This window comes from Chironomus tepperi, unplaced genomic scaffold (assembly GCF_022539635.2).
Source record: "Chironomus tepperi strain 1889 unplaced genomic scaffold, CSIRO-AGI_Ctep_v1 contig_73, whole genome shotgun sequence".
Taxonomy (NCBI): Eukaryota; Metazoa; Arthropoda; class Insecta; order Diptera; family Chironomidae; genus Chironomus; species Chironomus tepperi.
This window is the reverse complement of record NW_027226195.1, coordinates 569100-596813: the sequence shown is the minus strand read 5'-3', so window position 1 is coordinate 596813 and position 27714 is coordinate 569100. Positions and strand designations below refer to the sequence as shown.

At 30.7% G+C, this 27714-nt stretch overlaps 1 protein-coding gene across 1 annotated transcript in view; it reads right to left on the bottom strand.

Moving 5' to 3' along the window:
- Positions 1–21429, bottom strand: part of thw (thawb) — a 35660-nt gene extending 14231 nt beyond the window's left edge. The window contains exons 1-3 of the mRNA XM_070653674.1: positions 21247–21429; positions 19893–20253; positions 3500–3564 (exon numbers count right to left, since the gene is read on the bottom strand). Of these exons, the coding sequence (XP_070509775.1) occupies positions 3500–3533 (34 nt within the window). The 5' untranslated portion in view covers positions 3534–3564; positions 19893–20253; positions 21247–21429. The remainder of the gene's footprint in view (positions 1–3499; positions 3565–19892; positions 20254–21246) is intronic.
- Positions 21430–27714: the final 6285 nt, after the last annotated feature.

The window sequence follows — 27714 nt, the reverse complement described above, 5'->3', positions numbered from 1 at the left end:
ATTGCCTTAACCAAAATACATAAATTAAGCTGTTTGGAAGAATATTATTGAATTTCAATTAAAACGCAGTGAAAAAAAAAAATCAACAATTTTTGAATTGCTAATTCGGAAACTGTATAAAATCGTTTACGAAAAAAGAAGTATTTAGGCTACGAAGTTTGATTTGTTGTGAGTCAAAAGGTGTCTCAGTGGTTTATGATTAGTAAACATGAAAGATGCTGAGCATAAAAAATGATTAATTATCTATTTATGTAAAGTGAGTTTTGGATGAAATTTTTTGTATAACTTTTTTATCTGTTAACCACGAAGGTCGTGAACTTTTCACTATTCTATTAACCTTTTACAGACAAGTAATTTACAAAAAATTAACTCAATTTTTCATGTTATTGAATGACAAATTTCGCAAATAGATTAATGATTTTTGGTTTTTTGTGGGTCATATGTGATTAGTTTAACAGCAGTAGCTGATTGTGGTTGGAAATTCTATTATTATTATTTGCGAATTATATTAAATTTAATAATTTTATAACCTCAAAATTTACTCTCACCTCGAAAAGTTTTTGTTAGAAAAAGTTGATTATATTAGATAATTTTTGAATAATTTTAGACAATTCTTGTGTAAAAAAGTGGCAAAAGTCGATTAATCACTATAACATTTGATTAAAAGAAAACAACCTGAAAATTTTATTAAAAAATATTTTTTAGCCTCAATTTTATTTGAAATTTAAAATTTAATGATTTTCGACAGTTCAAGAAAAGTCAACGACAAATACAACATAAAATTTTCAATTAAAATACACAATTCACAATAAAATACACAAAATCTCCAATTAACCTTAAAAATTTCATTTTTTTGCATTTAATGACCAATAAAATCCATTAAAATTAACGCAAAAAATCCCCAATTAAAATAAATTTATAAAAAATGCAAAAATTCTCGACAAAAAACAAACTTGAAATTGATGCACATCGCATGTAGCATCAATAAGCTTATTATTCCAATAATAACAGCTAAGGCATCTAATTTTAATATTTACGCAATTTAATGTAATTTCTCAGACGTTTTTATGTCACAAAAATTTAAATTTTCATGTTCATTCTCGTTTTTTCGCATGCACGCACACTTAGACGTCCGCTTGGAAGCTAGAAAGATTCATAAATTTTCAGATAAACAGCTTGACCTTGCGGATATAATAGCTGAATATGTTGTTAAAATATTTTTCTCACCCTCAAAAGATAAGAACCATCTTTAATGACTTCATTTGGTCGCTCAGGCTTTAAATTATCTTATTTATTTCTAAATTACTTGTCATAAAAACAGCACCTCGTGCTGCTCATAATAGCGACAACGTTTAAGTTCAAGTTCATAGAATTGTCAAGCTGTATCGACTAATAAAGAAATTGAGTTCAATTTTTATGTTTATTTTTAAAGCGTCAATCTAGAAGTTATGCTTCGTGCAGCATAAACCTGAGCAGCATGACAAGAAATGTTGAACTAAATCCAACAAGTTTATTTTTCATGTCGTGCATTTTTCGCTCATGTAAAGGTCACGTAAATTGAATATTTTTGTAGACATTTGAATCACACACTCGTCAACAGACAAAAACTTCATTTCTTTTATTTTGTATGTGAGCTATTCCATGAAAACGTTGCACTTGAAAAAATGAGTTGCAATTCTACTTCTACTTGTTGAAATTTTTAAGAAAAGAATTCTCTAACTCTAAAGCATATAATTGTCAGATTTCTATTCAGAATGCATTATTAATGAACATTTAAGTTTTTAAAGATACAATAAATGGGAAAAAATTAATTAATTAAATGTTTTACAAATTTAACGGTCTTTATGATTTTAAATTTGTCTCAACAAAGCGTCTTAAAAATTCTACAATTACTCTGTTGCCATCAAAAAATTTCCGTGGAATTGAGATTGTGGCTTAATTAAAGATATTTAAAGCTCAATATTCGCACAACATTTAATATGAATCAAAAACTATTATATTAGCTATTCATATGAGGTAAAATCATTGTCAAAGTAAGAAAATTATTGAAAACATATTGGAGACTCATTCATTGGCAACAGAGTAATTTTTCGTAGAATTGAAATATTCCTTTAATTAACCACTTTAGACATAACGTGAATAACAAAATAGGTAGAATTCATCTAATCCTAAGTGTTGAGATCCAAAATGTGCTGTGTTATGCTTCAGAAAGAGAGAAAATTTGATTTGGAGAAAAAATTGTAGAAAAATCGATTCATGGAATTGCTCATGTACAAACATAAATGTTGTTATGGAATGGGGCTTCCGAATATCAAGATCATAATTTGTACAGTGATCATACAAGCTTTTGTATACTTTATTACCATTCTCCTCATAGAAAATTGTGCTTAACAAGCTTATAGTAATCGAGCGGTATATTCATTTGAGGATTAGTATATAGTTTTCAATTTGAGGTAGTATTGTTCTGCTTGCTTGGTTATTGCAATGCTGGACTTGAAATTGAGACTTAAAAGATGATAATCAGTAAGAGAATCAATAATTGGAAGCTGTACTTGAATGATTTACTCATATTCTTTCTGAATTACAATATTTGAAACTTTATGAGAATTTAACGTTCATTTGAGATTTGAATTGTATTTGTCGTACACAGTTGAAACCCCCTTTTTCATACAAAAATTCAATTTGAATTTGAACTTCGAAGAATAAACATCATTGTGAATTTATGAATCCGGAAGGAAGTCATTTAATTAAACTACATCTTTCACAATTACAAAGTAGTCTTACCATTATTCAAGTCGATATTAAGCTTTGTTGTTAGGATGATGAAGAATTGGCTTTGTTTTGATTGAATTTACTGAAATTTTGGTTTAAAAACTTCACATTTCTTCATAAAAGGAATTTTAGGAGCTCTTTGAACTTATATTTATCAAACAAAATGAATGTCTAATAACTAAAAGATCTCTGATAGGAATTGATTTTCCTTCTCTTAGTTGCAATCCCAATTTAACTTAACACCTTTCTGTTACAAAACCATATTCAGTAATTATGGATCAATTCATCGTATTTTCTCAGAATCACAACTGTTAAAATAAAACTTCAATCTATAAATTTCCTAAGGAAACATAACTAGCATACTGAGAATCTGATGCCTAACCTTGCACATCTCAACTATAATTACAAGCAATTACACATAACTATCATCACATCAAACTTAACGAGAATCACTTTTAGTTAAAAAATAATGAAAGCAAATTTAAAATCCATTAAAGTAAATTTGTTACTGATCTTCAGTGAGCACATATGTGGGCATATTCATTTCTCATTTTAATAGCCGCTGCTCCATTTAATCTTTTGTTTAATTATAAAGAGGTGTTAAAAATGCTACTTAAACAGCACAAAATTTGATTCTTTTTTTTCCATCTCTTCATCGTTGTTTATTGACGATGTTTACACGATAATAGTAATGCTTTATGGTTCATGAACAAATTATATTACTTACCAATAATTAGCAGCGATTTAACCATGTTTCCCATTGCTGTTGTGGTTTTGGATGTTAAACGAGATCTGTGGAGAAGACAAATGAGGAATAATCATTAGTTTTATGTTGTTGTTTATCGATTATCTTAAGAAATATCTTGAGATATTGCTTAATTTTCTTTGAGGTTTTTCTCGTATTGTTCAGAATGATTTTTTAGGGAATGATGTAATAAGCAGTAAATCCAATTTTTCGAAGTCTTTGAACTGATTTTTTAATTAATTTTAACTGAATTTTGAATTTCAAAATTTTGCTTCAGTTGATGCAAAAGTTTAGGTTTGCTTCAACTGATTCTGAATTTTTGAACTGATTTGAGATCAATTTTAACTGAATTTTCAAATTTAAGCTTCTGCTTCATTTGATGCAAAAGTTTAAATTTCCTGCTTCAGTTGATTCGAAATTCTTTCACGTTTGTTTACAATCGTTTTCAATTTCAATTTCATGCCTTAAAAGTCAATTTTAGATAGTTGGCAAGCAAGCTGTTCATTTCAACAAGATAAAATAATAATTATAAGATAGTAAACATCAAGCAGTTAAGTCAAGATGAAGCGCAAACATAACAAGAAGAGAAATATTGCGAAGAACGAATCACTATGAAGAAGACTTGAGGTTAATCTGTAATGTTAAAGTTAAAAGTGGGTCAGTCATGAAAAATTTTATATGTTCAATTGTAAGCACATGAACATATATATTCTCAGACATTCGATGAATTTCAAATAAAAATTTAAAAAGTAACATTTGGAATCAGAAGAAAAGTTTTTTGCTGCATGTTTTAGCTATGTATGTCATTGACTCTCTGATGAATTGTGTCTCGTTTTTGTAGAAATAAAAGAAACATTTTTGCATTGATATTTAGCCCAGGGGAGGATATTTGTTTGTCGCGTGTCATTTATTATCTCGATTCATAACTTAATGGAAAAATTACTTTTTTTTAATGTGCATTTTATTACCGTATTATTAATTTTGAGGTAATGGTTACGATTATGGTTGTTATTAGTCATCGAGTATCATGCTAAAAATGTAAAGACATTAAATTAATTCGCATGTCATTTGAAAAGGAGATGGATTTTGGGTATCGAGTCTCATGATTGTAGTAAGGCCTGTAGACAAATTTGTAAGTACTGAATAAGAGGACAATGCCGGATTGGTCGTTTAGCAATGGTCTGGAAATCTGTAATCATCCCTGTTATAAGCACGTGGGTTCGATTCCCAAAAACACCTTACTGTTATACCGACAAATTTGCCCGAAGTTCCGCCTGTATCTTGCTTGATCCTCCAGATTCCACTCTACTCTTCGACACCCAATATTCATCTATTTCATTCATTTCCCATAAATCCCCCAAAACCATTCTACCCAAACGTTCCATCCCTAGCTCATTTCACATAAACTTTCTTCTTCTTGTAAAGTAAAAATAACGACGATAAAACGTGATGAGAAAAGAAGTATATAAAAAAAATTCATAAATTAAATAAATTAAAGAAGCAACAATAGCGGACATTAACATCGGAAGAAGGCACCACCACCAACTGTACCATTAAATGTTATGTGCTCTTACATCATCCCAACGGTGGACCAGGTGATGAACAAGGAGAAAAAAATTGTTTAATGAAATTTTTTCAATGTGTCATACCAAAAATTGACGATTATATCCGTTGCGAATTTAATGAAAAAAAAAGAAGTAAAAGATTGTCAAGAAGTGTGAGACAAATTTATGAAAAGGAAGAAGAAGATGAAAAAAATGAAAGGCATAAGAAATTGAATTGGTTTTTAAAAGTAATAAAAATAAATAGAAGATGCAGCGATGACTTTCAAACCAGAGTATTATGAATATGATATCATAATAAAGTAATTGTATGAGAAGTATGAATGAAGATTGCAAATTTTAAGTGCGATTTTCTCATTCAGAAGATTTTGGGAATTTCAAATGAAACTAATTTAGATTGAATTGTGCATGTCATTAAAGCTTTAATGCTTTGACATAAGAAGGATCCGAATGACTTTTCAGGAGACGCCAGGTAGCAATAAACTACCAGTTAACCAACAATCCCAAACTTCGATGAAATGGCATCAGTAGTCTAAATGGTAGAGCTTTTGCCTTATGTGTCAAAGGTTTTGGGTTCAATCCCCAGGTCATGTCTAATTTTTGAAGCTTTTTTTCGATCTAACAGTTCTAGTTACGAAGCTAGATATTTGGAACATAATGTGTGTCTCCATTGCTAGACATATCCGAAAGGATCTCGATGACTTTGTAACGGATGCGAATTGTAACTTGGATGCATTAGGTCTTATGGTATTCTTGTGTCCTAGCAATGTGCAGAGCTCCCAAGTGGTTCGGTTGCTATTATAAATGTAGGGTTTAAGGGTATAGTACAATGGATTCTTTGATTGCAGTGTCTCCAGTCCGTCTCATGAACTCATGGAGAGAATCTGTCATAGAGATAGCATTACAATGGGTATCGTCAATTGACAGACGGAAGCCAGCCATAGAGCCAGTTTTATGAGACCTCTAAGTGAGGTCATAGATCTTACTTGATCTATTTGACCAGCGAAAGACGAAAGTAAATCTCCAGATCATGATACTGAGCCCTTCAAACATTTGTTCATGTACATAATCCCCATCTCACTCCCAATCATTCAATTCCGATGTTAAAATTTTATTTCCATACATTAAAAATAACAAACAGCATAACTCAGCATTGAAATGGCAAAAAAATAGAAAATTTCTTAATCAAAACATGAAAATCTTGTATACAAGCATAGCTTAATCAGCAATCATCAGGAGTTTGAAAGTTAAACATTCATCTTCATGCACATGATTAAATTTTATAGTCACAGGCATCTACATGTGGGATATAATTGACACTGTCGTCAATAAGACAAGATTCTTTTATTTTTTCACTTTTTGTCATCATGAATAAAGCATGAAATTTAATTAATCATTTTAATTGACTACAATGCATTGTCATTTGAATCTTATGTTGTGATTTTTTGTCATTTTATGTCGCGTGAATGTTCACAGATGCAAACAATTGAATTATATCATTGAATCAATTAATGTGTTACGTTATCGGATGATTAAACATGTTCAGTGTTGCTACTTGTCTTGCTATTTTGTTTGTTTTGGGAATTTCAATGACTGATTGATGTGATATTTTGTAAATTATTTGTTATTTATGAAGGATTCAACTGTTATTTTAAATTTGAACATTTTCTTCTATAAATTTCTCACTTCAAAAAGTAATTTGTGATTAATTTCAATTCAAGCAGCTTAAGTGATGAAAGATCATTATGATCCTCTTCAAAAAAGTGGCAAAAAGCTGTTCATAAGTGCAAAATGTGACAATGAAAAGGTCATACTTGAAAAAATTACATACAAAATTTAATAAAATTACAAAACAAAACAATATGAATATTCAAAAGATCCATCATTCCTAATTATTTACGCAAATCAGTCAATGGTGCACTTCAAATTACAAAATCAACTCCCATAAATTGCATGCTATTCAAATTCACACAACAAAATCATTGACATTAAAGATTTCTTATCAACATTTAGAGTCAAAAAGTTTGTGACAATGGAAATGGAAATTCTATAATTGCCATTTTTATTCCCGTATATGCAATAGTTGTGCATCTCATATGCACTTTCCCTTTTATTTTTTTTCCCATCTTGCTGCTTCCATTTCTTCTCGTCTTCCTCGTCACCATCTTCTTTTCTACTTGCTAACTTACTAACTGACTATTTGCTTATAAACACCGCAATTTCTAATGACATTGAATCGCTGTTAACATGGAATGAAAGTGGATATGCTTACTATGTCTGTATGACATTAATTGAATTGAATTTTTTATGAAAAAAGTAAGCTTAATTTATAAAATTTATAATGTATCTGAATCTTGCCACTTTTTATTGTGTTTTAAGCCACAAACATGTTCAGAACATTAGCTGTAAGTCTGAAAATTTAAAAAACAAATCTGGAAGTGAGACGAAAATTTTTAAAATTTTCCAAAAACCGTTAAATCAATAACAATAGCAAACACGTTCAACTTATAATGATTCACATGAACTTGCTCGATTTTCTCTTTCATTTCTCCTTGTATCGCCATTCACATCATCATAGCAATCATGTTCACCCGACTTCCATACAGTTCCGATTTTAAACACAAAAATAGCATTAGAAGAAGCATTAAAAGTCAAACACAAGATGTTTAAACTCCGATAGTCAAAAATGTAAGTAGAAGAAACGTTTTTAAACAATTGTACGGAAATTTCAATTAGTTAAAGTGAAACAGAAGGAAAAGAAGAAGTTTTAAATGAGCTTTATACTTTGTATTTTATTATATTTTAGTTCCTTTACTTCCATTCTGGTTCTTTGAGTAGCTTTAGAGATTATCATAATTTTAATACTGTATTTATCTTAAGACGAGGGAGGCGCAAGGTCTTCTAGACCGCAAATTAAATTACTCATAAATGGCGTTGCTGTTGGTACGCAAAATATAATTTTTCGATAACAATCAGACAACCCACCAAAGGCGGAATTAATTAACTCAATTTTGATATTCAATGAACTCTACCGTATAATAATAAGATCCGATATTTACTCATGATCCACTTTAAATCTAATTTTTACCTACTAGCATAGTAATTTTCTGGGTATTATAGAATGAAATAATTAATGAATGTGTGCACAAAATAAGCATATTAATTGTTTTTAGTATTCACATACAATTTAAAGTCGTTATGTGGTGGCATTTAATGTGAAAAATCTTTTTTGATCTTTCCAGTTCATGCATTAAAGTCTTTCGTGTCTATTTTTGATTGTTCTCGATTGAATAAGTCTTAATATGTAGAATGTGCTTGAAATTTGTTTAATTTTAGGTTTTGGGACATTAAAATTTGAGATTCAAAAGGTTTTGTAGTATTTTGACGACTAAAAATTGCAAATTTTAGAAATTTAAGCTATTTACGCTCATGATATTGAGCTAGTAACACTTTTGCCATCTTTTTAATCATGTTTAATCTAGTTTAATATCAAATTACTTGATAAAAGACCATAAATTTCCAAAATTACTTTTTGAAGTGGGAAAAAATCAAAACCACGTGTTTTTTAAAATTCTGAAATCTGTTAGCAACGAAATGTCAAACATTCTAATTAAAATCTTTTAAAAATCAAACAACTCTGCCGAAAGCGCGCAATTAATCAATCTAATGTCAAATACGGCCTCCGCCTTCACTAAACATTTGCTAATTATTAGCATAATTAATTAATTAATCATGCTTTTTCTGAAAGATTGAGACACCTTTAAAGTCTAAAAATAAATAATAAAACATTACACAATCGGAATTATTTTTCATTAAAGCTACTTAGTCGGTTATGACAGCTCCTTCAGGTAAATAAACAATTAAAAATTATTCGTGGACCAAATGACATTGTTTGGAATGAATGAAAAGAATTTTTGAGCTCATCAAAACTAAATGTATTAAAAACAATTTTTCACACGTTTTTCATCTGCTTTGGCTTGCTTTAAAAGCAACAACAAACGCAAGTGCGACCTTTTACCAATGCCAAACGGTGCCATTTAAATTGGATTAATCTTTATTTACAGTAAAAGCTGCTTCATGTTGAATGCGTTGAATTTGTCATGAAAATATACAGTTTGTAGGCTTGTAATGAGGAAAAGATTGAAGTAAACTGCAAAATAACAAGATGCTCTAACCATCCTACTCATCAATCAGCATCTGAAATTCTTTTTATGCTATAAAATTATAAAATTAATTTATTGAGTAGTCTCACTTGATTGACAATATTTGTCAATATCTTCCTGCATTAAGTGACTGACGATTCGCTATTTGCCATTTTGTGTGTGATTTTCAAAGGCATCAAGATTTCACATTAGCGTGAGAGCCTCAATTTCCATCTTATAAACTTGATGCCGCGCAACATTAAGATCATTTGGATTGAACAGGTATAATTGATAATAAAGCAACTGATGCAATGTGCAATTTTATGGAGATTTTATTGTGTTTTCGTGGCGGGAGGTTCGTTTAAGGCAGTGCTGTCCATAATGTGAGCCGCGGCGCATACTAAATGACATGAACCATATATATTGTAGGGTTTCGGACTAGGCTTACCACCAAGGTGTGTCGTATGTCAGAAAGGTTTGGTTCAAGGTGTTGTTAAGCTGAACTGTAGTTTATCAAACCATGTAGTCAGTCACATGCAGGCCAGTGCAAGTGCAAGACGTCAAACATACAAGGCATCTGCAATCTCCTACATAATAATAGGGTTTCTGAAAAACCGCGTTTTTCCAAAACCGCAGTTTTGCGGTTTTTCAGAATTTCAAAAACCGCGGTTTTGCGGTTTTTTGTGGTTTTCAATTTTCATACAAATGTATGGAGTCCCTATTAAAATAACGAATTTTAAAAATTCGAAACTTCATTTTTACGAAGCTTCAAATTACAATACAAAAAAATTTAAATTTGGAATTTTATACATAAAAGTATTAAATCTTTATATTTTCTTTCATTTTATTTAGATTCAGTTCCAAATTGGTCAAAAAAATAGTCAAAAAAATTATTTGTTGTAAAAACTTTTAAAATTAAAGTTTTTCTTAAAACATTGCAAGATTTTAGTCCAGCTTTTCAAATTAATAGAAAATTTTTATTAATTTTCGAACTTATCTTCACAAATTTATATTTTGTGGATTTAAATGAATTTTTTCCATACAAAATTCTAAAACTGCGGTTTTATCATTCAAAACCGCGGTTTTTTAAAAACCGCATTTTAGGGTCAAAAAGTGCGGTTTTGCGGTTTTTGGAAAACCGCTTCCAGAAACCCTACATAATAACGACGTGAGTCCTCAGAAGGTCAATCATAGCTCAATTTCAACTATCTCAATGCGCAGCACATCTCCATTGACCCACTCCATCCACATCTCTTTCTCAAAAAATTCACTTTAAATACATCAATTTGATGAGCTTAAAAAATTGAAACGTGCAGATATTGACTTACATTTCTTAAAGACTATTGCGACTTTATCGACTGTAAAGGTTATAAGGTTTTTGGCAAATTTGTGCAAGGTTCTTCAAAAGCTTACAAAATCACAAAATCGAAAATTGATCGTCTTTTGACCCAAAAACAACAAGAATCTGACTCGAAAAGAGAATTGAGAAATGCACAATTGACCACAATTTGAAAATCTTTTGTTGTTTCGTTGCTGATTTCTGTGTGAGACTATAGAGCAATGAAAAAAAAGATATTTTTTAACCTCTACTGCATCGACTGCATCCATCGTCACGGGTCATTCAGCGCGCATCAATAGCAACAAGAGGAATTGCGAAAAAAATATCATTTTTTTGGTAAATGAGGATTTCTTGGATGAATGAGTATTCAGACGAGTCGATTGCGCAAGAAAATTTGATGAAGATAATTTTTAATGCTACCCACTAAGGAGCTTTATTTTGGCATATTGTGCAATTTTTTTATTGGACATCCTCAATAATATAATATATTAAAAGAAAGGCGACGAACTTGAATTGATGCAACTTTTTCTGATGTCGTCTTCAGTTTAAAGACGTTTAATGAATTTGGAATTTATTTTGGTAATTTGCAAGTAATTTGGTAATAAATTTAGGTATTATATGGCTTATTGTCAATTTTTTGGAATATTAAGTTGAGATACTGTTAAAAATTCCATAATAGTTATATTTAATTTAGTGCAACGGTTGAGGGGGGTATTCAGGGGAAAGAGGGTTGATGATTTCCCTTCCATCCAAAAAATTTCTGGCTATATCTGGTATAGTTGTGGTAAAATGGAAGTTTGCAAATAGTTCTGGACTTTTTTTTGTCATTTTTATAGAATTTTATCAATTTTGCTTTATATTTGAGAATTTTATTAATTCATGATCTATTTGTGCCACTTTTTTACACAATATGAATCAACAATTGAGACTTAAAACCTTACATACAGTCTTTAATTCACAAAATACTTTTTGAAGTGGACAAAAATTCAATATGGCGGAAGTTCAAATTTGAAAAATTCGTTGATTTTTAAATAATTATTTTTGAAAGCCGTTGAACTTTTTTTGTACAAAAAAAAATTAACAAATCACACCCACGCAGAAATAGCTTTCAACCAATTTATCTCATAAATCTCAATCTCATCTTGTATTTTGTATGAAGACATGACTTTTGAGTATTTTGGACATCATAATTCACAATCAATTCACAAAATTGGTCTTAAATATTGATTTGCTTGGATATATGTCACAAACGTCAAAGCTCTTAACTTTATATGATACCTGTAATTTGATATAAGATGTCTAAATTTAGTAATTAATTTTCATTTCAATTATCTGATGAAAATTTATTGGAACTTAATTTTGACATGACTTTTCCATTAATTTCATTTCCTCTATGCTTTCTTTTGCCAAATTAATCAACAAAAGATGCAAATAGTCAAATTACATAAAAGAATCTCATCATAAATCTTTAAAATTGTCACGAACTCTAACTAAAAAGTAAAAATAATCAAAACATCTCCAATTTCCATACACAAAAGTAGCACGCCGCGACATTTCATCCCAAAATAGGAAGAAAAATTTATGTCTGCACACCTCGACAATAATAATCAAATAAAATAAATTCAACGCCAATTAACTTTATTGCCTTTTTTTGGAAATTATTAAGATAAATAACTGGCAGTAGCCTCATTTGATTTTAACAATATGCCAATTTCGAATGAAGATGGGCCTTAATGAGACAAAAAGAAGTGCTGGTAGGATCAATTTGTTAAATGATTACTTCATTGAACTGTGAAACGGATGGTTTTGGGGATTTATGGGTCTATTTAAGTCTTAAAAATTAAATTAATTTAAAAGCTTAAAATTTTGAATTTTCGAAAACTATTACAACTTGAATTTTTGAAAACCGTTAAGGATAGAATTTTTTAAAACTTATTGAAATTTGAATTTTAAGCCGTTAAATTTTTGATTAACGTAATATTTGAATTTTTGAAACTCGTTACAATTTGAGTTTTTGAAAACTGTTAAACTTTGAATCTTAGAAAAGCAGCAAAATTTGAATTTTTGAAAACCGTTAAACTTTGAATCTTAGAAAACCAGCAAAATTTAAATTTTTGAAAACTTTTAAAGTTTGAGTCTTAGAAAAGCAGCAAAATTTGAATTTTTGAAAACTGTTTAAATTCAAAATTTAGAAAATCGTTAATTTTCATCATGCAAATCGACAATAATTCCTAATCAAACCTTTTAAACTTCGTTAAAATAAACAAAAATTACATGTTTCGCATCAATTCGATTACCCAAAACACCCCATAGCATCACAATGATTATCCGCATTTATCTAATTTCCTTTCATCCATCATAATTTGCAAATGAACTAAAAATTATTCTTATAATTTATGCAAATTGATCGTTTATTTCGCGAGACACAGCTTTAAAGAAGATTAGGTTTGCAAAAGATGGCAATTTTCTTTCTCAAAATAAATCATAACAATTGTCAGACATTGTGTCAATGATGTAATACACGTGTAGATGAGATTGCAATGACTAATGATGTGCCCGAAAATACTTTTATGGATTTCACATTTAACACCGTCAATAAAATAACTAGCTATGGTGTTAATAATAGAAAATTATGTTAATAATTAATTTTTGCGTGAAGAAGCATGTCTTTATCAGTTGATGATCTTTTATCACGATATTTCTGCTTTTTGCATGGAATATATGAGCAAAATCAACTTCCACATTACCCGTTACTAAATAATGAAAAGAAATAAAGTCGGATGGAGAAAAAAACATCACTTTTAATTTCATTTCACGTTTTCATTTTCATTTCACACTCACAGCTGATGGTCGTTTTTTTCATCTTTCTTTACATTCGCGCGAACTTTTTCAATATGATGAGAGTTGGAATAACAAACTATTAATTATCTTTACATAATTTTTATTTCTCTTCTTGTTTCAGTTTTTTCTTTCTTTATTTCTCTTCTATAATTCTCGTTTGAAACAATCAACTGTCGAGCTGATGTTTGTTTTTTATGAATTTGTGAGGTCTCTGCGATGTGATTTATGATTGATTTCGTATCGTGCAGACTAATTTTGGATGATTTGTCGTTGTTTTGACTTGTCAAGATTAATTTTTTCTTAGAATTTGCAATGAAAACTAGAGTTGCTTAAGAATGCCACGTTATTTATGGCATTTTTTTGAAATATTTTTGCAATTGCATAGTTAAGAGATGATTATAATGGTTGATTTGATGGTTGCTACTTTTTTCTGAAGGTTTTTGTTGGAATTTTGCAGTTGAATTGTGATTTAAGTAGAATAAATTATGAAAAAAATTTTGAAGTGAGAAATTAATTTTTTTCATTTTTTGAAGTTTTTTGTAATTTTTTTGTAATTTTTTAGTAATTTAAGCCGTTTAGAAGGATAAATGTTTATAAATTTGATTCTTGCCACTTTTTTCTACGACTTTTATCAAAAATTTCAGTAAAAATCATTGATCAAGCCATGAAAACCTGAAAATTCTTTCTGAAGTGAGCGAAAATTTCCCGCCATTTTGTTATTGTACCAAAAATGGAAAGATGACAAATTAGATCTAACATTCTCAAAATAAATCAAACTTTATATTGTTTACAATTTGTAAATTCACAGTCCACAAGTCTATTTCCTTTGACAAACAAATACCACACTTGGTTGATTTCCCAAATTGTTTTTTTTCGTAATTATTTTTAATCTGATGACTTCTTAACTTGTTTACATTTTTTTGCGTAAATTTAATTCTCGTGCCTTCCTGCTGATTGTTACGTCTTCGATTGCATGACAAATCAAACAAACAATTCGCATGAAGCTTTTTTGGTCTCTTCTTGACAAAATGAAGCCAAAAAAAGTCAATTTCATCATAAACATTAAATTTCCGGAGTTAAAACTCGATCGTCACTGCCATTTTTTATCCAAAAATCATATCTGCTGGTCTGTCATATCGTCATAAAAAATATATTTTTGCATGATGAGTCAATTGAATAATATTATGTAAAATATTCATTTATTTTTGAATGCCTTACTTTTGGATGAGGTGTCGCGACTAATGTTTCAGAAAAAAAAGTCATTAAAAATTAATTTCTTCTCTTTGTAATGGCATCGCAGTGTCTGGAAAAGACGAACGATTGCAAAATTGATGGGAAAAATGACAAATATTTTTCAAGTGTCTAGTGGACCTGACTTACTAAAAATTCAATTATCATTTTTTGACTAGACCAGAGTTGGGGTTGTTTGCTTATGATGTCCATTGAAGTGTATGGTCGGCCACAGAACCCTGTGGACCTTAAAATCTGTGTAGCATGAAAGTGTTGGAATTGGATTCCAACAATGATCTTTCAACGTCCGTGCAACACAATTGAAGAAGACTCTAAGCAGTAAGCTTGTAAGGTTCCGCTAAACTTCTTAAAAGAAGTTATTAATAAATTAACACCAAATGAAAGCCGCCTCTATTTGGCGTTTACATGACTGCCAAAAATAGGAGTTCAGTAGTAAGAAAGAAACTAAAAATGTATAATTTATGTAAGGCATTTGACCCTTAATTTGATTAATCCCGGATAGCTCAGTGGTAGGAACATACGGCAGGAAGTCATAGTACGTAGGTTCGAGTCCCACTCAAGAACCGTTATTCGGAATTGTCCTTTTTCTGTCAGTTAAACTGAAAAAATTGATGGACATTCAGTTTAACAGAAGCAATTGATTGGACATCATTTGAAAAAGCAACCCGAAATAAATTGGAGATGCAAAAACAAAAACTGACTTTATTGCTTTTGATGTCTAGCTGTAGATTACAATATGGAATTGTGTTTGAATGTGAAGCAACAGATTTTGAACTTAGCAAAGACTTTAGACATCTGTAGAGGGGCTGATTTAAGGTGAAATAGACAAACATTTTAAATGGATCAACTGTTGATCGTGATTTTGTAATTTTCATTGCCTGATTTCTTTACAGCATCTGCAAATCAAGTTTTTTATTTGTAAAATTAATCAAATTAAGCTGCATTGTAATTTCTAGCATTTCAAATGATAACAAATTAGCAAAAGAATTGAAGGCTTTTTGTGGAAAAAAAATAAATTCACTTTAAATTACAACTCGAGTGCCTTTCTAGATTGGATCATCTTGATAATCACATCAATCGTCGTGAAATTTCATCTCTTGTGGAATTAAATATGAGAAAAAATATCATTGCAAAAAAATAATATAATTTTTGAATTACTGTAATTAAGTTAACGCATTTTTGCTGTTTGATTTTTACTTATTTGAAATGTCATTCGGGCATGCAACAAGCATTAAGATTGAGAGAGATGATTGGAATCGAAATTTGTGAAATTTTCTTTGTTATTTTAAGTTATTTTGATTTACTTCCTGGTGAATTATTTGCAATAGGATGGCCTTTGAGGTTATCTTTGACTATCTAGACTAGTTACTAGTTGTATTTCTGACTAATTAAATTGAATTTGCGACTGATTTCAGATTTACTGGTTGGTTGCTTCTATCGTCTACTATTGCTGAGCTACTGAACATAATTTTTGGTTTTATCTGAATTATTGCAAATAATTCCAACAGCACAATGTCCCTAGTGGACCGAAGCACAATATAAACATATATCATCAGGATATTAGCTTGCCAATGATTAGTTAGAGCATATTCCATATGCCATAGTCTTTAGAAGTTGCCCTGAACATGAACTGGGAACGTCATCGTAAGGACTGATTTCAATACATTTTTATGACGAAAAATTGTGGTTCGTTGCATTGTGCTGCTCGGGTAAGCTTTGAATGAATGAACTTAAGCTGTTCAGAACTCAAAGATCTAGAGCTTAGCGTTATTTGCGTCTCAGAACTAATGACAGTTTGAATAGTGAGGGGTGAATAGTTAGTGTCTGTACTCAGTAGATGACATCCTACTTGATTTCATTACTACTCGTTGTCAACAAAAGGAGATTTGATGATTAGATACCAAAGTACTTAACCATTCCACCAACTCAGCAACTTCGACTCAGCCTGGCGTAACAATTAAAGGAACTAATTAAATTACATCCACATGAAACCATGACTAAATTAACTTCCACACGAAAGCTCATAAAAAACTTTTCCAACAAAAATTTTCCTTCAAATTCCTCTCGACATACAAAAAAATCAACATTTTACAAAACAAAGCACATAAACTATTAATCTTTTTAAGTTTGCATATAATACACAATGTTGCAATATAAAATCATATGCTAGGAACTATTATTTAATTTTTTTGGGTTATTGATCGAGGTTCGTATAGCAAAAGTTTCACAACACTTCTCAAGAGTCAAGTTTATGCAAATTTTAACATCGTGAATAAAACTTCAAATTCAAGACTGTAATTTTCTGTGAATTTTTGTTTGATCACTCAACCCTTTTATTGACTCAAAAGATGAAGAAAATTGTAAAGAAATTAATTTTTTCGACATTTTGAACTTTATGGAAGATTAAATATGTTTAATTTAATTTCTATTTGTTATGACCTTTGATTTGGCTGATTTTTGATTATTGTTTGGGTTTTTGATGTGGGAATGTTATTTGGATTTGAGTTACTAACTAATTTCGGGATTTTAAAAAGGATTGGTCAAATTTTAGGTTTTAGGAAGAAAAAATGTCCACTTCAGATTTTATTTTGTAAATATTTCAAAGATTAGAGTGAAATTTGATGAAATTTACATGAAAACGAGTAGAAAAAGATGGCAAAGATCATATTCTATAAGATTTGAAGCTTTAAATTAGATAAAAACAGTGAAATTGACAAAAAATGTGCAAACACGTGGAAATTTTCATTCAAACTTTAATGTAAATCACAAAATTTAAACTAATTTTGATCGTTAATTCATTGATTAAGCATTAACGTCAACAGACTCAATGTAGACAAAGCAAAATTGAAAGTCAACACAGCTTATTCTCAAATCAAATTTTCCATCAAAACTTCCTCACTACAACACCACAACTTCATCAATTAAACCAAAATATAGTTCAAACTACCAGTCAATCTAATGCAATTTCCTTGTTGCTAAAATAAGCAATAAAGATGAATAGACGATAAAATTTAAAAGGAAGAAGAAACCTCATCAGACTAAAGCTTCCATAACTCTACAGGCAGAGAAAAAAGAATAAAAGAAAATTTCCTTATTTTTATGACTAAATATCATCATAATCATTTCATAAGCATAACAAAAGGCATTTCTATTTTCATGTCATATCAATTGAATGAAGTGAAAAAACAAAATTATTGCAGTTCATTTTTATGTTATTGTCAGTCACTGCGGTTTGTCGATATTCTTCGACAAAAATTATCTAATAATGTCTCGTTTTGATGATGTCGATTGCCATGTAGCGTACACTGATGATATTTACAACTTTATAATATTTAACAGCAATTTCTTTGGTGCAGCCCGATGAGGAAAAAAAATATTGAGAGTGATTAATGAGTCAACATGACGACAACAGTGATGATGATGTTGCGTGTGCGGTAATTCGAACTTCTTTCACTTGGTATTTTGTCAGCTAATGATTCTTAAATGAATGTCGCTATGTCTTTTCATCTTGTGATCATACAAAGGCCTAGTTATGAGACATAATTGTGGTAGGAATGAAAGAATCTGGACAATTGAATATTATTGGACCTAAAAACTACGTTTTCGAATGAAACCTGAGCGACACAGTCACCAGGACAATGATACGTCGCCTTGATGACGTCAAAATGACATGGAATTGTCCTAAGGGCATTAAACAGCTGTAAATTGATCAGGGATGAATAAAGAACTCTTGGAAAGAAGCTGTCGATAGAGACAGTATTTTACTTGGTTTTTGAAATTGACAGACGAAAGCCAGCGATACAGTCAGCATTAGCCGTCATTTAAGAGAGTTCATTCATCACATTTGATCAGAGCGATCAAAAAGTTAAGGAATGAGTGCTGCTCAAGTGCTGATTAGGAAGTATTGAACATGTTGAAGAACAATCTTTGAAATTTCTCTTGCTTAACCATTGAACAGTTATTCCCAATCAAAAAACGTATTTAAATCTCAATCAGCAATTCAATTCCGATCCAGAGAAATGCGCTCAAAACACGGATACACCCAGACTTTATTACTTATTACCACTTTTTATTTGATAAAAATAAATTTTCTTTCCTTTCATTGTTAAACATTAATTGATTGTTAGTTATATTTATCTTAATAATGACTGCTGCATAAAAGTAATTGTGCTAATGTCTCATAAACATTTAAACAGAAAAAAGCATTTTTTTTTTGCGGTTTTTGTGGATGTCAAGTAGACATTAATTTAGACGGTAAAAGTAATGAAAGAATTCGTTGAATAATCACATACTTTTTTTTGCATTTTAATGAAATATGAAAATAAGAAAAAGATTGTGATGAGATTATGAAGCGGGATGTCAAGAAGAATTGGTGAAGGCGCGCACAGCAGGAAGGAAGATGGGTTGAGTAAATATCTTAGAGATTTGAAAGTTTCTTTTTTGCCATTTTTTGCATTTAATGTGATGACTGATTGACATAAAGTAGACAAAAGGGATTCATATGGAATCTTAGTGTTCTCTGAAATATGTAAGATTTTAAATTGAAGCTTATTGGTGGCTGGGCGGAACTGGCTTGCTTAATTTGGCTAAATTATTGAATTTTATCAAGTTTTTGACAGTAGTCTTTGTGAAGGTTGAATTCTGAGAAGCAGAAGGTAAGGATTAGAGTGCCATTAAGTCACTGCGTTGACAGCTAGACGCAAGAGTTCGAAATGGACGAAAAACAGTCGGAACTAGACATCAACTATTCTTTAACTAATTTTAATGAATATTAGTCCATTTTGGGTCGCCCTAACGACATCATGACTGACTCAGGCTTATTTATTGGTTGAATGAACTTCACCGCATGGTACTGTTCGAGAATATTGACAATCAAGGAACTGAAAATTGGACAAACCATTCAAATTTCCATCTCAAATCCTCAACTCTATCAAAAGTTCAACCTTCCCTTAACCCAACTCCACACACGTGAATTTACATTCCCCATAACTTTAACCTCTAACCGTAATGAATTTCATGATGAAAAAGGTAATGTAGGAAGAAAAATCTTCGTGATTTACCGCATTCTGACGATGCAAAAAAAAAGTTGAATGAAAGTGAAATTTTCATTATGAAGGAACGAGCGAAAAGACTTGTCATGGATGAGACATTCAAATTAATTTCATCATCAAGTTATGGATATTTTTTTTTCTGCTTATTATTTCATTCGCAAATAAAAAAATTATGCTGGATGAACTCACCTTAAACTACAAAGATCATCAATTTTATCTCACACAGAAAAAAATTACAAGATCAACTTGTGAATTAGACACAAAAAAAAGTTCGCAATTGCAAGGTCTAATCGATGATTGACTTTTTACTTCTAATGGACCCTAATTGTGTACGATTCTGTGAATTCCAAAAAGCTTCTCAATCCTTGACTCACTTTAAATCTTTTTCTTTGCACTTTATTTTTTATTTTTTATTAATTTTATTTTCTTGCTTGCTTTTAAGCTTTTTTTTTCAATCTTTTTCTCACGACAAGCAAATTACTCACAAGTATTGAGTTTGTTGTTTTTTATATCCGATAGTTGTTGTTTGGTCGAATTTTTAATTGTTTTTCTATAAAGTCACAGAGAGTTTTGAGATTGTGAAAGATTTGAAAATTCTCAAATGAAATTTTGAAGAGTTTAAAGATTTTTTTTGAAGTTTGAAGAGAAAATTGAATAAATCAAAATATTTTGTTAATTTTGAAATTCGTATTCAAAATTTGAATTAAAGTTGAATCTGAATTTAATTTGGAATCAAAATTTAAACATTAAATTTCAGTTCAATCAAGTTTCAAAAAACAATCTAAATCTTGAATTAAAATTCTAATTTTGAAATTAAACTCAAATTTGGAATTTAAATTCAAATTTTGAAATTAAAATCAAATTATGAAATTAAATTTAAAATTTGAAATTCTAATAAAATTTTAAATTTAGTTAAAAATTTGAAAAGTAATTCAAATTTTGAAGTTGAATTCAAATTTTGAAATGTCCTAATTCAAACTTTTAAAAATTTAATTTGAATTTCGAAATCAAATTAAATCAAATATGGAATGTTTGAGACAATTTTGAATTAAATAGAAGATTTTAATCTGACGATTAAACTTGCAAGGATTTAAGCTCTCAATCTTCAATTCAAAATGCTTGAAAATGTTAAAATTTGCATTAAAAATTGGCTTTCATAACTTAATTCAGAAAACAACTTTTCTTTTTGAAGGATCTTATAATTCTTAGACACTTCTAGAAATCTAATTTGATATTTAAAATTTAAACTTTATAACATTTTTAGGAAACTCAATTCGAATTTTCACAATAATTTAACAAAATATAATCAAAGGTGACTTATACTTTGTATTATTTGAATTCTATATTGATTCTCTTAATTCAGAGTATTCAATCTTCCGAATTTGAATCAAAACATCCTTTGAAATACCAAAACTTAAGGCCAATTTCCACTAAACTGTAATTCTTCCTGCTTCAATTTATCAACTTTCAATTTGAATCTTCAAAACTTCCTTTTCAAAACTTTATCAATTCTCAATATCATTTAAATAGTCAGTCTTTATACTTGTTAATTCCAATATATTCCTCAATGTTCACAACAAATTCTTCACTTTTTCACTTTTATCACCAAAGTTCCTTTTTCAGGTTTCACAAAATTTTATTTCAATTTAAAATTCCACATTAAATAAATTCGCAGATGAAATAGAGAAGACGTCTATCCACGATCAACTGCAACATAAGAATAAGACAAAAACCGAAACTTCCCGCGATGTAAATTGAAAATGAAATGAAAAAGAAAAAAAAAATCTCATAGAGTTGTAAAAAAAAAGCTACACAATGCAAGATATTTATAATTGTGCTCCTCTGATGTATTCACAAATAGTGAATTTGCACAAGCGGCTGTTGTCTAGTTTTGTTTTGCAGCCGACGAAGCTGCGGGAACAGAGAGGATGAAAAATACGTTGAGAGTGAGAGTACGCGGTCGCTCTTCTATGCTTACTATTATAGAGTCTGTCTTTGTAAATAAAAGAATTGAATGAATGAAGAGCAACAGAGCGGAGGAGAGGTAAATAAAGTAAAAGGTCAACAGCGAGAAGCGTAAAATACAGACAATAAGCGAAATATGTGCAGCGGCTGCGGAGAAGAGTGAGATTTGAAGAATTAAATTGAAAGTGAATGGGAGAAGAATTAAAAGACTGAAATTGAGCGGTTGATATAGGAACTAATGACACATGAAGCTTTCTGGAAGTTAATTCGATGTTTTTGGGAGATTTTTAATGGAATATGTCAATTTTCGGGTGCATACTTAACCTTACTGCAAAGAAATGACAGAATTTTGGGTGAATAAAGTTACAGTCAATACCATAGAATTCCCTGAGCTACAGTCCTAAACTGTTTCAGCATGATGTGGTTAGAAAATTACTAAATTCTCAAACATGCAAAGATCAAGCTTTCATTGTACCTAATAGCGGTCCTTTTGTCTCCCAGAGAATCAATAACTAATTCATCATTTCGTTAAGATCAGGATATTCTTTTGTCTTGCCATCAAGGCATCGACATGTTCGGCGACCTTACGGCATCGTTGTTCTACTTGGAATGGATATGATTGAACCATCTGGAATAAAATAGCACAGATAACATTCCATCCATAATATACCATGCAAATCTATCGGCACTACTTGAAACTAAGTCAAATTGCAAAATTAAACAGGATATCCATTTTAGATTGAAGAGTCCAGATGATCATCTGAGCCAGACTGTCTAAATCTGAATTCTTACATAAAACTCAACATTCAAGCCCGTCTAGACTCAAAACCTCTTTAATTAACCGCAACAATTTCAAAAGTTAATAAAAATCCGTCCAATAAATGACAATAAGCCACTCCATGCCGACCCACAGTTCAAAAAGCCACGACACACAAAACTATCATCAAACAAATCGTTTTCTATATCCAATTAGGTGGCATTTCGAATGAATTGCTCATCATTACAATAGTCTCCGTCTACAAATAAGCGACAAACATTAAGCATATAAATGACTAAATTTAGGATGTGTCATGTCTCGAACTGCCCAGGCAGGCAAATTTATTAATTACGCAATCCCATAATAATATAGCCATTTAATTTACAATTTGTCTGACTTACTTATGTGCTTATGGATGCGCTATCGCGATTGAAGAATTTTAAAATAGCTTCATTATATTTTTTTGTGTGCCTCCTTCGACTTCCTCCTTGAGGCTAGTGGATATTTTTCTATAAACATTGTAAGTAATGGTCTATTAATCTGTTGTAATAAAAATAATTTATCGCTCGCGACGCATCGGCTTGTTGGAACCTCTTAACCTAAAAAATTCTCTCGCTTTTGTGCCTACAATTATTACTTTTTTGGACGGTACAATCATCTTTGTTCACTTCTATCGCATTTCAATTATTACTTTCCATCATCAATAGCTGTTCGTTCTGTTTACTATCATTGCAGTCTTTTTTGAATGAATCTGTTTGCTTAATATTAATTCAATTATACACTCTAAGCTACAATATCCCTTGTACTTATGTTAGGGCTTAGCCGCAAATAACGTTCCATTTTTTTTCAAAATTTCAACGGAAAAAAATATTTTTTTCAAAAACAGATTACTAATTACGTTAATTAAACTAATTTAAAGCATGATTTGCTTCCGTAGAGTAATCTAATCTTAAAAAGGAACATAAAATTTTTATGCTCCCACAATTTAAATCATAATAAACACATAAATTTAGCGATTTTTATTAATTTTTCTGAAAAATTTTAAAAAATGGAACAAAAATTCACACTCAGTAATTGAGATATTTTTTGAATTTTTGCATTAATTAAAGCACTAAGCATAGCAAATTATATGCCAAAATGTTGGTTTTATGAATTTCTACAATTATAACTACCAAAAGTGATCCTAAATAGTCCAACTAATGAGAAAAATGCCTTTAACTTCAAATTACTGAGTGTGAATTTCTAAACGGCCATGCCCGTTAATAATAGTAATGGAACTAGTAATAGCTATGCTCGATGCTGCTTAAAAGAAGTTTGATTTGGAGATGTTTGTTGAATGAATTGCAGGCGCTTTTTGAGGGGTTTGTTGAGGAACTGCTGTTTTGGTGCATCCAAAGGCATCCAAAGAAACCGTAAGGCAGAATGTTGCTATGAATTTTTGTGCTACATACATAAATTGCATTCATGACTTCATTTTTGGTTCTGCATTACAGTAATCTGAGCCTAAACAGTACAATACGATTGCAAGGGCATCGCTACGTCGCTACATCACTGACGACACCATGTGTTGGTCAATTCCAAACCATTTTTAAGATCCGCTCGAACAAAGCTTTAAATTGTCTTGTAATGTCAATTTTACAGCAAGTAGATGTGTCCTATGGCAGGTAATTTATGTCCTAAATTAAAGGATTCTAAAATTTCCTGTCACTTTACTTCAATTTTTATCAAATCATCCCAGACAATCCGTCAAAACTGTAACATTCCAAAACTTCACATTCAAAACGGAATCAAAATCTGATGTGAATCATAATGATTACTTTATGTATGAATCACAATGGTTAATCTCTTTGAATTCAAACTTGAAGAGTTCTTATACGGCGTATTGATGTATCAACATCTAGACATGAATTTAAAGAAATGGAATGAAATGCCAAAAAAGTCTGAAGAAATTTAGCAATACTGTAGGGCACGCATGATGGGAGGAGAAGAAGAAGTTGGATTTTTTGTTGTTGTTGATGACAGAGTTGGGGAAGGTGGACTTGAAATGTAGGAATTTTTAGAGTATGCTAACAGTCAAGAGAGTACGTGGACGACCAAAGAATTCTTGGAAGGAGGCTGTCTATAGAGATTGCTGTTGACATTGGGAATTGACAAATTGAAGCTAGTTTCAGGCGAAATCTATGGAAGGTCATGGATCATAAGTGATTTATGCGTACTCACTGTACGTATAAGTAATAATAAGTAATTGAGTATGTCAACAGTAATTTCATATTTGAATTATCTGAGCAACTACAATTAGTTAATTTACCCTTTGTATTTGTTAGTCCCCTTCTTATAATTGTTTAGTTTGTTTACAATCTTCTGTGATTTTGTCAGTTACAGTGTGAGTTTGGTATCTTAGATTATATTTGAAGATTTGAATAAATTCAATATCTTTTAATACGGATTAGTTATCGTAGTTTGCATCTAAATAACTATCTTTTAGACTCTTATCCAGATCACAACATCTTATAGTAAGCACTGAGCCAGAAGCTTTCGAATTTTGAAGTATTGACAACCACAGAGCTAGACCACAAGGAGAATCGTCAGCATAAAAGTCATAATCTCCCATAAAACCTTCCCAACACTCATCATCCCTTCCAACTCTGTCTATTACTCACCATCACCCATTCTTCTCACCTAAATTATTTCAGCATCATTTATATGTTTTGTGGATATAAAGTAATCCATTCTTATACATCATTCAGTCATCTGACATCAACCAAAAAAATGAGATTTCTTTCATCTTGAACTGTAACACTGAAAAAAAGAGATTTTTCATCGGCAGCCGACAGACGCGAGAAGAAGTAGCAGCATAAAGTGTAAATAGAAATGAAAAAAAAAATCTTACACAATTTTAATAGCTCGTCATCATCGTAATGACGAATGTGTTTCAAAATTTATCTTATTTTTTTGACTGCCTTACTCTTTTTATTTTCTCATAAATAAAATTGGCAAATACACAATGAAAAATGGCCAAAAATGTAGAGTAACTGCAAAGTCATCAATTTGATGAATGAAAATGTCAATAATGTGTGACATATGTGGATGTATCACAACCAATTCATTTTTTTTTTGGAGAATATTTCATGTGAGAAAAAGATCGATTGTTTAATGCTGAACGGCATGGAGCTTTATTGTGTGCAACAACGGATTGCAACATTCAGCATTAGACGCAATGAAAGCTCGCTAGATTGTTGAGTTCATTACTCTTTTATGTGAATAGAAGATGTAGAGATGTTAAGAAACGACCTTTCAAAAGCTTTATGTCGCTCTCTTGCTGTGTTGAAGTGACTCTCTTAGATTCTTTTTCTAATGTTGACAATTGTTTTGGAAGTTGAATTGGAAATGATGTTTTATTGAAGAATTGAATTTCGAGGTTAAGGTATTGAAAGTTGATGTGTACATTTGGATGACATAACGCTCCAATTGAACTAAGCCTCACAGAATTCAGAGTTCTTTTGGACTTTACACGGACTGCTTTTCCTAATTTGTCATTCAAGATAGACTCTTTTGTACAATACTCTTTAAATATATTGTTGTTAATGATTTCCGAATCACATGTAAGCTCTATACATTGCTGACATTTTTAAGAAGCTTGTCAACCATTATCATTAGTACAGCTCCTGATTGAGGAAAGAACAACGTTATAACTAGTCATTAACTGGTCATTTATAGTAAATCGGCTACATTTGTAGGAGATTAGATTTGTAAAACCGTAAATGAATTTACTCCGAGCAACCTAATAAGAATAGATTCAGTCGTCATGGGGCCGTCAGGAGAACACCATCAATACCATCTTTCCATCAATACAGCGACTAACAAAGGCTCTTCATAGAGTTTAATATTTTTAATCCGATCATCACACGATGAAATCTTGTCCACAAGGTTAACAAGCGGACTTAAAGCGGACAACATATGTAATTAGAACCCAACAGCGTCCATTTGGGAGTCAAGTGGTAGCTTCTTAGATCTAATTGAACTGTGAGCTTAATTACCTCGTGGACAATATTTCAGTGTATGCATGTCGACTTGCTTAGTATACATATGTAGTATAGCACTCGATCAATGCAATTTTGACACACATTATAATAAAATGACTGAAGGGCCCAGCCTTATGAGCTGGAGGCACTGATCCACACTACATCAATGGTCATCAAAGGAATATATTCCAAATATCCCATATTATATCTTATTATACAAATCTACATAACCTTACAAAAAATTTCCCTTATTTCATTATTTCCCATGCAAAATTTACAGTAACATCTTCCGTGTAAAATTTCCATTTGACGATATTTAAATCGGAAAGAAATTTAAGCTTGACAAAAATGTCATAAAACACAAAATTGATAACTGCATATAATTATTAAAAAGTTTGTTTGTTTTTTCTGTCCATAAAGGTCACATTCGATGCAGTCGCTTTAAATGTCTTTCAAGTGCACATCTGAAGACATTTTCTAATAAATTTCCATCATTTCCGCAAATCCAAGAGAATCATTTCTATATACACAATTGAGCCGGCATCGAAACATTTTACTATCACTTTTAAGTCATCAACATTGTGACTTAGTAAACAATTTTTTCTTTTTATGCTAGGCGTACGAGCGTTAATGCATGCTGTTAATTTGAAGGAAAATGTATATTCATGGATGCAATCATGATGATACTGAAAAAAAAGTACGAGAAATAATCCAATGTCATTAGAAAATGCGGTGCTTATAAGCAAATAGTCAGTTAGTAAGTTAGCAAGTAGAAAAGAAGATGATGACGAGGAAGAAGAGAAGAAATTGGAAGCAGTAAGATGGGAAAAAAGTAAAAGGGAAAGTGCATATGAGATGCACAGCTATTGCATATACGGGAATAAAAATGGCAATTATAGAATTTCCATTTCCATTGTCACAAACTTTTTGACTCTAAATGTTGATAAGGAATCTTTAATGTCAAGATACTTTTTGTGTGAATTTGAATAGCATGCAATTTATGGGAGTTGATTTTGTAATTTGAAGTACATCATTGACTGATTTTGGGTAGATAAATGTAAGTGGAAGCTGTAACAGATGTCAAATAAGCTTGTTGTTGAGTTCATTTTGATCATCTTGATTTCTTTGCAATCTTATAAGTGCTTTAGATTAGGTTTGGTACAAATTGTCAATTTTCTCTGAGATATATTGTAAGAAAATTGATGCTTGACATATTTAGGAGTTAATAGACTTTAAAACCTAAAAGTAGGCATTTCAATGAGAAGTA